Source organism: Dufourea novaeangliae, unplaced genomic scaffold (assembly GCF_001272555.1).
Source record: "Dufourea novaeangliae isolate 0120121106 unplaced genomic scaffold, ASM127255v1 scaffold364, whole genome shotgun sequence".
Classification (NCBI taxonomy): domain Eukaryota; kingdom Metazoa; phylum Arthropoda; class Insecta; order Hymenoptera; family Halictidae; genus Dufourea; species Dufourea novaeangliae.
Window position 1 is genome coordinate 26,439 of NW_015374242.1, and position 12,650 is coordinate 39,088.

The 12,650-nt window shown below is 37.6% G+C and overlaps 1 protein-coding gene across 1 annotated transcript in view; it reads right to left on the minus strand.

Annotated features, from left to right (window-relative positions):
- Positions 1–1,646: 1,646 nt before the first annotated feature.
- Positions 1,647–12,650, minus strand: part of LOC107192492 (phenoloxidase 2-like) — a 45,698-nt gene continuing 34,694 nt past the window's right edge. Inside the window, exons 6-8 of the mRNA XM_015581767.1 lie at positions 12,131–12,455; positions 8,994–9,232; positions 1,647–1,892 (exon numbers count right to left, since the gene is read on the minus strand). Coding sequence (XP_015437253.1) covers positions 1,647–1,892; positions 8,994–9,232; positions 12,131–12,455 — 810 coding nt within the window. The remainder of the gene's footprint in view (positions 1,893–8,993; positions 9,233–12,130; positions 12,456–12,650) is intronic.

A 12,650-nucleotide genomic window follows, 5' to 3' on the forward strand; every position in this document is an offset into this window, starting at 1 on the left:
AATTCCAAAGTTCTCGGTTTTCACGCACTGAGAAATGCGGGGATTTGTTATGCAGAGTTTAGCTTACTTTTAGAAATCCTTGACGAAGACTTTAATACCCGGTCTCACTAGCTAGACTTCTGATATGAGTATGATCCGCGGATGAGCTGTACGCGTTCCTTTTTATATCCCGAAAATCGAGTCTAAAAGTAGTGTGGGACACGCCTGTTCTCAACGGAAACTGTTTTCCAAGAAAATCTGGCCACGCCATAACACCCCGAGGGCAATTACGTAATCTGGCCGGATGTATTCCAACTCCCGATAAGGTTAAGAGGTCACGAGAGTGTCTTCGTACATAACATTATTACGACGATTCTATCATGAAGCTTGATGGCGGCCGCCAAAACTCCAATTTCTACAGTAGTACAAAGAGTGTTGTAGGGGAGAGGTGGGATGAAAGGGACATTTTTGTTTAGAACAAAATGTAAAAAAAACTAAAAGAATATTCTACTTCTAATTGATAATGTTGGGACGTTTAGTAACCTGGTTATAACCATACGTGGTGATATTAACCTGGCTCTATACATGCCTATCTTATTTTTCGCTTTTTAAAAGAATGTATTTTGTCCCTTTCATAAATTGGTTGCATTGAATGGGACATCGATATTTATGAATGGGACAGTGTAATAAAGAGAATAATATCAATATTGATTCTTCATCAAAAATTGATCAAATACAAACCATACAAATTATTTTTCTTTTTTCAAATATGTGGTAATAAGTACCAAAACGGTTTTTACCGTTTGTTGTTCTATTACTTTTTTGTATTCATGAAAATCACTTATTTTTCGAGCGTTTTCATCAGAGGGTACCTTTAGATGCAATTCCCCGAAGAAAAAGTAAATCATGCATGAGTATTCAAAAGCTCCTCAGCGCTGAGTGTTCTGACGTCATCCACACCAGAGGAGCCTTCGAACACTCATCGATTTACTGTATTATGCAACATCCTGCCAGTATAATAGTAGCAGAACATGTATTTGTTCAATTCCGTTACAAATCACAATAAAGTGTACCAAAGATAGGGTGTTATTAAATATGATATACACAATCAATTTCTGTTACGTCTTCTATTAGTTATTTTTTTTTGTTTTTTACATATGCCTTGCGTACTTTAAACAAAAGCTTCGCTACCACTAATCACAATCTGTATGAAACACAATTATTCATTTTTACTATTAATGAACCAATAATGTGAGAAAATGTATTTCTTGATCTTTATTAGTCCTCAAGGACACGGGCCGTGTACTGCACACTCCTTTCTTTTTTTTGTAGATTTAAAAGGAAGTTGCATACTTTTTGCTCATTTTGTAATTTAATAATTTTATTATTAATAGTAGATAATTGGGACGAAAAAGAAACATTTGTCGTGTAAGTCGCCCATGTCCTGGAGGCTTAATTTTTAAAATAATTTCAACTTGTGCAGAAATTTAGATAGAAAGTAGATCATAAAACTACATATTTTTCTACATTGCACATTTATCATTTAAAACCATTTGGAAGAAAACAGACTTGCATAATTATACAAAAAGTAGTGTTAAAAATTTCGATGAAAACATTTGTTTTTGTTAACAGCCTTATTAGTGCACATAATTCATAGAATGGTATTATTAAGTAAAAGTCAATGCATTTTCCGTACTTTCAGATCTAGATTTGGGCACAACGGTATCCGTAAACCTAATAATTATTTCTGTGATTCCCATATTTCCAGTGAGAAATTGTGCTAGTGTTTCAACACCTAGTCGAGGCTGGCGATCGAACGGGTACCCCATGTGACGAGCATCGGGATATTTCCTATCTTTCAGTCCACAGAAACTCGCTGCATCATTACAACCAGATGATTCTTCCTGTTCGATCTAAAAATTTGACAATTCACATAAGCTGTTTATTTTACACTTCACGCTTTTTTTGTGCAAATATGTAATAAAATACACAGATATAATGGCAAGCTAAAAATTCATTTACAAACACAAACGTTCCTGAATAAAAATTAGACAAGAACGTGTCTGGATAGTTTATAGTTTGGTCATTCCACGCCAAACAATTAATTTTTGCACTTAATGTCAGAGATTTTATTCAAAATGAAATCTAATGTAGTCTATATGAAATTGTGAGAGGAGGGGAGGTGGCGGTAGTCATTATTTAGTTGGTATGGCACTTGTTTATAAAATACATGACTCAAAATTCGCAATTCTTACGTATTTCATGAAACCTACGTGTACTTATAAATATTTATTTCATAAAGTACTCATCGTATTGAGTGCACGATCCTTTTATTTTAGAAACTTGGGCCTATTTAGATAATGTTATTTTTAATTGAAAAATCATTTTTATAACACGAAAAATTACAAACAAATTATTCTTTTGCCATTTTCTCCTGGTCGTTCAGGTGTCAATAAATTTGAAAAAATGTGACCGTATTCCTGGAAATCCGACTTACAAGATAAGCTGCTTTTGAAATTGAAGATATTAAAATTAACTCCAACACGGCGATTACGGTCGACCGATCGTACAACTTGCACCCCATATTACTTGAATGAGATCTAAGAACATCGATAGGTCTTATACTCCTTTCAGTGGCGTCACCTATACCGGAAGGAGGCTTTTACTAACCCACTCTTACATGGGAAGGCACGGAAGTGTCCACCTCCGATTTTTATGAAACTTCGTATGTCTGTTAAACAGTCAAAAATAAGGGACACATATTCTCGAAGTTTCGATCCGAAAACTTCTAACGGACGAGGTTTGGGGTTTTTTATGTACAATAATATGGTGCTAACAAATTGTCCAAAATCTAATTTGTTTATAATAAAAAAATTTCGGATCGAAACTTCGAGGGGTGGTTTCACCCCTTATAAAGTCGCCTCTATGCCGATAAAAAAAATACGTATCCCTTATTTTTGACTGCTTCCGTGCTTTTCCTTCTTAGTCAATTACACTTTGTTTATAATAATCAAGTTTATACGTATCAGTTCGTCTGCTTCTTTATTATTTATAAAAAAAACAGTGTGATTGCTCGATTGAAACCACAATAAAGTGGTGAGCTTCTTCCATTAGAAGAAGTGAAAGATGAATCAATCAATTTTCTTGTTCTGCCCAATGAGTCTCATGAGACCGTTTCTGATGTTCTCTCATCGAGTATGACCTGCTTAAATAATGGACTTGAGTGATTGTGGAAGACAATGTATAGCAGTAACCAGTGCCGTAAAAATTAGTGCAGTACGCTGAGAATAGAGCTATCTGTGTGACATGAGCAAATTTCACATAAGATTTCTGTTTGTGATAGTGGTGCTATGGAAATTTCTAGTGCTATTGATCGGTTACGCTGCTGCAAAGTATAGGCTGAACAATGTTTCGGGATGATTCGCGATATCTTTACTTTCCTGCGCGACTTCTAGGATAAGCGCGAGGCCTCCAGGCGAAAAACGATTTCGATCGCTAAAAGATCATCTAATTCCGCACCACTAGGAAGTCAGAGTTCATCAGACATGAAGATCTACCCTCGCACTAATAAGAATTTAGAGAACCCTCGGACGTAGAAACAAAACAAAATGTATATAAGCGGGGCACATAGCCCTGCGTGTCAATATGTCGTCGATCCAGAGTTGACACATCAATCAGTTTGGTTCGTGAATTGGACGAGTGCACACCAGAGCATAACCTAACATAGCGTCAAAGTGATAAACCGTAGTATATGACCAAATAAAAATAATATAAATGAAAAGAAGAGCTCTGTGGATGGCTATAGGCGGAATCAGTTTCATTTTGTTACTCCTGGCACTACGGCCGCTTGTTTTAATTGCAGGGGATCATACATGGAAAACTACAGCCATTATTCCTCCTTACTCAAGTCCGTTGGAAAGAGGAATACGATCCCACTTAAATGTACGGTGCACGTCATCGTCACAGTAATTACTGAAAACTTTCGTAGACGGGACGTGACAAAGTCTCTGCTCCGCTTTCCACTATCACTCCATCAGTTTCACATAAGGATGTCCTAGTCAGATCTAGTCAACCTAGCGAACTTACTTCAAATAGAATTCCTCCTCAGGAACGTAAATTACCTTTTGAGGAGACTCTCACTATTTTCAAGGAAATACATCAAATCTGCGATGTTGGAGCCATGCTCCATGCATCCCGTGAATTACTTAGCAATCTGCGTAACTGTACCAGTGACAATAAGTGTTTACAGCAATGCCTGCGCGTGTAACTGACGAAGTTAAGGGGGAGACTTCGTGGGCCGTGAGCTGTATGCATGCGCTCACACAAACAACGGGAACCATGTATGTATACGCGATGCACGAGAGAGACAATCGATTTCGTAAATTCCAACTTCTGTCCCAATAATTGCACAGATGAAGTTTTCGCAGGTATAGAACTCACGGGTAGATTTCACTACAGGGTGATCTGGTCCGTATAAACACCAATAAACACCATACGTTAAAAGAATTAGAATTTTAGAAAGTGTGCGATTGTGACAGACCGCTGTAAGCATACAAGATGGCTGCACAAGTCACATTTTGTTAAATATCACACGATTAAATGGTTTTCTCGTCAAAAGCAGACCAGAGCACCCTGCACACCACTATCACACTATTGTAGAAATCCGATTTTTGTCAATTTATCACTTCTGGAAGGCAGAAGAAGGATTCCAGACTCAGGAATAAACAGTGGTATAGTTCAAGGATTCTCCGCTAGGGACACTTATGGTATTTGTCAGCCACTTTGGCCATGTTACCACGAGCATCGATAAAACAGAAGCAGTCGGTAAATGTAACCTCGTGACACATGCTGAATCGTATCGAGAGTTTTCTTACGCTGTTTCCACATGTCCGCATTACAATTCTGCCCATCAGGAGAACGATGGAATACCTACGGCTTGTGGCGAGATTTCGATTCTCGCCGAACGTAGAAAAAAAGTGGCATGAACGAAAGAGTTTCGAGAATGAAACAATACTTAGATATTTTTAATACCTACAAAATGTAAGAGGCGCGTATGACGGGTCACCGCCGGAGTGGCATAGCGAGCGGAAGAACATGAGATGAGCGCGGGCGGCGGAAAAGAGAAGGAACGCATCGTCGATCGCGAGGAACGGAGCGACGCGCACGTATCCGAAAAGTACAGGCACAAAGACTTGTTTAATTAAGACCCTGATCATTTATCCCTTCCGTGTCCGATTATGGAGGAGGATTATCGATCCTAAGACCATCCTTACAAAAATGAGATATAGTACGTTAAAATTGCTGTATGTTCGGTTGCAAAAGAATTAAAACTGTCAAAATAAGATCTTCTTTTAATTGTTTAATACTCAGAGAGATTTGAACGTAGAGCTTCGAAATTTTAGGAGAATATGGCATCCATTACGATAAAAAAGTATGCCAAATTTCATCACTAAATATTTTTTAGTTTTTACAAAAAGCCATTAATTTATCCCAAACGCGTCTCCGGAAAAATTAATGTTTCCATCTTGCACAAGTGGGACAGCAAGCAGCGGGGATATTTTTTACTCTTTGAGAGTTGTACTATCATATAGACTTCAAATGAAATGAATTTTTAAAATTAAGGCACCGTAAAATAGCTCCAAAGAATAGGTACCTTTTTTTCTTGTGAACAATTTAAATAACATCGTCACTTTTGATTCTATTGTAGGATTTTCATATACAATACTGTAAGCTGCAAGGTGTGAATAGTGTATAATAGTGTGTGTGGGCGTACCTTCCCGATATTTCAATAAAACAAAACACATTCCTTCTCTATTTCCGTCGCACTTATGTCTATGAAAATTCTAGAACATATTGATTTAAAACAACTGTAACGCTAATTGATAATATTGATTTTTTAAAACATCTAGAGTTTTCATAACGGACGTGATGTAATGAAGAGTGAATGTGTGTGTGCGTGCGTGAGGCTCTGGTGTCTGAAATGGATTTCGCCTGTTTCATCTAGCAGACCCGGAAAAATACAAGTTTTTTTGTGCAACAAATTAACATAGAGCGATAATATTTTATTAATATGGAGTACCTCGACGAGATATTAAAATTTTTACGAGATACGAAATTTTTACTTCTTTGATTTTTTATGTTTTAAATTGATCCATTTTGTTTATTAAGCATAAGTTATAAAACAGATACAAATCTGAAAACTGCACATTTTCAAATTGGAAGAACAAAACTTGTGTTATACGACTTACATTTGTAAGTCCCATGTATATTCAACACTTAATAATTATAATATTAAGATACATATATATTAGAAATATCAACGCAGTATATATCAAATAGAGACGACCGCACGCCCAGATTGCTGCTGCAATGTTTATAGCAAAGCGAGCGCAGCAACGGGTGTAGTAAATTAGCCACGCACCCTTGAGGAGTTTTTCGTTGACGACGATGGAAGGAGCTGCCGGTCGAGAAGGGTCATTCTTCGGTTCGAGACGATTTAGAAAATATGTTTGAGATATATCACCATATTTCCTCTGTAATTCTATTCTTCTTCCATACAATCTCTTATCATCAAAGACATCGAATAAACCTTCGAACAACTTTAGCCAGTACGAATAAACGCGCTGCCGAGCGTTGATCATCGAAGGTCAAAGACCAGCGAACGTCCATCGACATTTAAACTTTTATATTTTTCAATATATTTCAATGAAAGTATCATGAATGAATTGAAGAGATTCTCCCGATTAAAATGCGTCCAAATTCGAGTGTAATTGAACAATTGTTACTCATACGTAATGTTGCGGATAAAAATGATATATTATTGAAAATACTCCGAATTATGTCGTATTTGGACTCATTTCCACCGACAGATTCTCCTCGGTTCATTCGTGACACTTTAATGAATGTATACTGAAAACTATAAAAGATTAAACTTTCATTCATGCGTTTCATTCCTTATCTGTTTACATTGTATTTCGATCTTCGGTCGCTGGTCTTTCACGTTCAGCCCTCGGCCTCTCGCTCGGCGCTCAGCAGCGCGTTTATTCCATCTGGCCAAAGCTATTCGAAGGTACAGTCAACCGACAATGTCAGCACGTGCACTTTAGTCGACGGTGGGCTGAAGCAGGGAAAGAAGTTTAAAAGACTGCGTATCGATGTGATTCATACTTCACTATCCAAAATTCAGGTATATTACAGTCAAGGTGCGGGCGCAGCGAAGATGATACGCTAAGTACGCATGCGACAGCAATTAGTTGTTAGTTCAAAATCTGCCTCCGCTGGGCGACGAATGAAAAAATTGAGGGAGCGTATGTGATTAATTCTGTTCTTTTCGCGTCCTTTTTATGAAATATATGTGTAAGTACATATATAACACCTGCATCAATTATGTCAATAAATGATAAATAACTATTATTACGCGAATGCCATTTCAGGTATTTCGTATGTAATTTCATTAATGAAAAAAAAATAAACATCATTGCAAGTATGAGTAGAAAAGGTTTATCGTTGCGCACATTAGTACGTAAATATTTTCATTCTCGAATCTCTTTCGGTCGCGCCATTCTTTTCCTACATTCGGCGAGAATCGAAATTTCGCCACGAGCCATAAGCGGTAGGTATTCCTTCGTTCTCCTGATGGGCAGAATTGTAATGCGGGTCATGAGGCAACAACGTAAGAAAAATCGATACTGCCCGGCAAAAATGCCATGGCGTAGCAGATACACGAACTCAACTTGAAGGTAACGGGGAAGAAAATTTATTTGATTATGTGTTTTCGCTAGCGTCCGATATTTTACATCAGCGCTTCGATCGATTCGGAGTTGGCCCCAAAGGAGTCTCCTCCCTGAACGCTCGTCGACAGCGTCTAAACCAGTGCTGTACATCGTAGGGGTCCCTAATGCTACTGCTTTCCCTTCCAACATTTCTCTCGCGGAGCGTACCTTCACCATCAAAAAAATCGCACGACGATATGAAAATAACCATAACAGACTAACTTTGTCGTAATACAACAGACGTGACGATTCTTTATCTGCATATTTACTAGTCATGGCGATACATTTGTATTGTATCAATATTTGGTATCGATATGCATATCTACCCGGAGTATCGATACATGTGTATATCGGCAATAAAATATCGATATTATCGGTATCAATGCTTGCAATTAAATTAGAAATAATAAAATCCATAAGTGAAAATAAATTATTTATTTAAGCAGATATTTACTCAGGAATATTCTCAGGTAACAGTATGAAAAAGAAGGCGACCAATCGGAGACTTTATGGGAAGCTCGCGATTGGTCCACTTTCCTTATGACCTATTACGTTACGGCAAGCCCAGCGATTTGTATCGAAATTTCGATATTTATGAGGTAAGTATCGATACTGAAATATATCGTCACATGAAAAATCGATAGAAAATATCGATGTTTGACTTGAAAACTATCGATATTCGAAGTAGCAATATTGTATCGCGCACCGCAAGTCTCTGTACCATGGTAACGGCGGACGGTAGTGGAGTCTGCGTTTACAGTCCGGGAGTCAATTTTACCCAGTGTTAATCTAAGCCCTCGCGTCAGACGTTTTTCACCTTCATTTTCAGCAATTAGTGACCCGAAAACGGTTTTGTTATTCGTGATTTTAGCCTTACTTGTCATTCCAAAAACCTTATTGAAAAGTTTCAACCATAGGGATCGCGCTTGTTTCATTTCTTATCGACGAATGCAAAAATGTCGTTTTTCATAATATTTCCATCAAAACCAGAAGGAAAAACCTATTGCCAAGGAAAGATAGACTGATGGCAGGATAACAATTTCTTAGTACAATACAATGTGTTGTTACCAAAAATTCAAACGCCTCGTCAATTACACATCGCGGCCTGATGCAAGTACATTTTTAGACATACAATCTGAACAGCGCGATTGCGCTGCGTAGCACTCGAACGGTTAAAGTTTCCGATACCTGTTATTGACCACTCTATATGTAGTGTAAAAGTAGAAAAGAAACCATAAATACACTTACAGCATCATCGTTGTAATTTGATACCATTACAAAAAGATCCATTGGGTAGCCTACTCGATTTCCTTTAGGGACCAACATATGTTGTGGCCACCCACATCCACAAAAATTAAAAAGTTCCAAGGAATCTCCAGTAATCGGTCTATTCTCGTCCAAATTCCGGAAAGTTCTTTCAAAAGGTATTGTTATCGATGAGTCTGTTGAGTTACGCTCAATTGTATTTTGTCCTGGCCGAACTATAACGTGATAAACATTGAAATTAGTACTCTAATTTCTAGTTTATAACATTGCACACTATAATATACATAAAGCAAAGTGTAACATAAATAAAGTATAAAGTAGTGCTACAAATGTAGGAATAATACAAACTTTAAGGGGTGATTTATAGTTATAAATACGAAAAAAAAGTAATTTGCCTTCCCGTAAATATACTATGACAATCGGTGATACATTTTAAAATGCCGTAAAAGTATGTCACCGGTAATCAGTTGCGGATTTTAAAAGAACGTAAAACTACGGCAACAGTAACCTGTTACTTTTAAAATGAGGTAAAGCTACGTCAGTGGCTGCGAAAGTAGTAATTGTTGACATAGCCAATTAGAAAACTTCTGATGCGCGGCGCTTAAACAACTTTCCGCGACTGATAGACGAGTCAATTGGAACGTGGCCAGTGCCCTTGCCACGTAGAAATACCGGCTTACCTCGAAACCAAAGTAATAATATACGGTGGCATGTGATATCGCTATACTTTTTTCCAAAACTGTATGAAAATTCTAAAACTGTTCCATGACATCAAGCCTGTCTGCTTGCTAACATCCAGAAGGGTTTATCAAAATCTTCTTTATATGATTACCAAGGAGAGAGAATGAATGTCCTTTTACTCAAATTCGCTTGCAACTATCGCTCACAGAGTTCTTTATGCTACAAGGTATGTAATATGCAGCCCACGACATAATTAAATAAAACCGTAAACTTCGGTCACTTGCCATGTTTGAATAAATGAATGCGCTGCGGCTTACTTACAACAAGCTCACGATTTGCTGCTGCTCGTTGATAAATTAATATCACCGGGCTCGTTGGAAGATGGTGCGAATGTGGATGGTGATTTTATGTGATTTTGAGTAATTTGACATAACTTGGTAACTCACTTAAACTTCTATGTATGTGTGTACTAGTTATGTGAATCTGAGTTATCGATATACAGTGGACTCTAACTATATTGCCATGGTCGGGGCTGTGGACATATGAGGTAGAAGAAGTGGGGGTTTGGCGTATAAATTCCTTTCAGGGATTCTTGGAACTCAGCGTTGGATTATAATAAATAACTGTTTTGCGGAAAGCAAATATTTTTCACGTCATTTGCCATATTAACGGCCCAAGATACGATGACTGTTCCGACTGTTACCTACCTGAGGTAGGTCCGTAAAACAGTAATGTCTCGATAAGTGCGACGGACTCGGGTTCTCTTTGGAGCATTTGTGACAACGCGGCAAGGCGGCAAGGTTTTCAGTCCCTCATAAATTTGTTTTTTGCACGAAACTGAGTCACTGTGTAGCTTCTGTTTACTCTGTTTTCAATGGTTCCAAGGATCACACTACTATTCCTTGAAGAAATCTATCTTTCCCAAGCTATGACTTACTTAAATACATTTATGGATTCTTCGACCGATAACTACTTATACTGCTACTATGTAGTAGGTATATGTATATCTCGACCGATAACTACTTTTGTATGTTGCGCATCTTTGTCTGAAACAAATATCTGTAATTTCTATGCCCGTTATTTTTCTGACCTGTCGTCCACTTTGTATCACGTTTTCATCTTTTGACTGAGACTTAACGAACGTTGCTTCAGTTTTACTTACTACAGTTTCTAACTTAATTTAGTATCTTTAAATTTGAGTTATTGTTGCATGTGTAATGTGTGGTGCTCTGTGTGAGTTCGTGGGAACGATATCCACCAATGTATTTTTGTAAAAAGACATCTGCTCTACTTGACAATTCCGTAGGACGGACTTTGATAGACTCTTGCGGATTTTAGCTAATATGCAGGTTTAATATTGTGCAAGAAATCGTATTAAATCTTGTATAAAGTTTTACAATACATTATTGCGGTATTACGTGTCACCATATTCCATTATTTTGGCTATGAGTTATAATTCTCGCCAAGACATAGTGTGGTCATAAATTAACATATGAAGTGGCTGTAGCAATTGATACCGCGGTACTCAGGATCGTATACGGCTTTAACGGAAAAGGATGTGGACTGTTAGTATTTGTCATACTTGAAAGAACTTTAACTTTTCGTAGGCTGATGTGAACAATAAAAAAAGTCCAAAGCATATTGGAACTGAATTGGCATTGTACAGCATTAAACAACGCTTGACTCCTTATTTTGCTCTTTATTTCTTAAATTGCTGTCCTGGCGCTCGTAACATGTTGAGTACTCGACATATTTTGCAAATAGGCTATATCGTAGCGAGGACTATAACTATGTAAGTCTTTCAGAGTGGTTATGGTAATATGCAGAGCTGAATGAAAGTCCAGCGAAAGAAATGTGAAAGGAATGCAGGTTCTATTGAATAAATCCCCATAGGCCCATCTTCCCTAATACATCATTAACACATAACGCGAGGAACCCGACGAATTTGACAGTAATGCCGCAGCCTCTCAAAGCGTTAACCATGAGCTTGCGGGGACCACACACATGGACTTCCTTAGAGCGAGTGGAGTAACCCTCTTGCCCTTGTGCCGTCCCACAGGATTTCTTTCTAACTCTGCATAATGCATACATACCGCCCGCGTCGCGATAGACTTGCCTAACGCACTGACAGTAGTCTCACTGTCTCGCATCAGACATTTATAATCCGTATTGTCAACAATCAAAAACTCGGTATCAATAACATAATTTTATTAGTTTTAACCTCTTGAAGATTCTGACACCTGCAGCAGAACATTCATATATGGATTTGTCATATAACTCTACAAAACAGGTCCATCTATAAGAAAACTACACACCATATGTAATAAACGCCTTCGAAACAATGCAATACTCATAAACACAATTTTTCATAGAATATATAATTATCCGTGTTATGCACGATTTGGTAAATATATATAACGAAAGTAACATACGTATTGTAGAAAATTTGTCCATTTCAATCATTAAATTCTTCTGCTGTCTGAAAGTAAAAGGTAGCCCACGTTCGTCTTCTTTAGGAGCAATGAAAATCCGTACTGTTCCTCTTCGTGGCGCGTTGTTGCGATTATTAACAGTAATCGTATATTTAAAATCGGAATGATTCAAATGAGTAAATCTAGCGAGTACTGGTCCCCGTGGTGTGAAATCTAATCCACGAGACAAATCTACGACACTTTGAGTCCAGAAAGTATTTAAAACGTTGCGCCGTTGATTAGTTGTCAATCTAATATCTAGTATTTCGACGCCTGGATAATCCAACTGCAAATGTGAACATGAAAAATAATTAACTGCAGTACCTATTTATTTATTGTACAGGGTATCAAGAAAGTACATGTCGCAGCTACCACAGCCAGATTCTACAGCTTCAGTTTGGTGGAAACTAAACATTTTTCTCGTTGCATTATATTCTACTCATTGTGAATATAAAAAATCTAAAAAAAAAAACGGATCGGA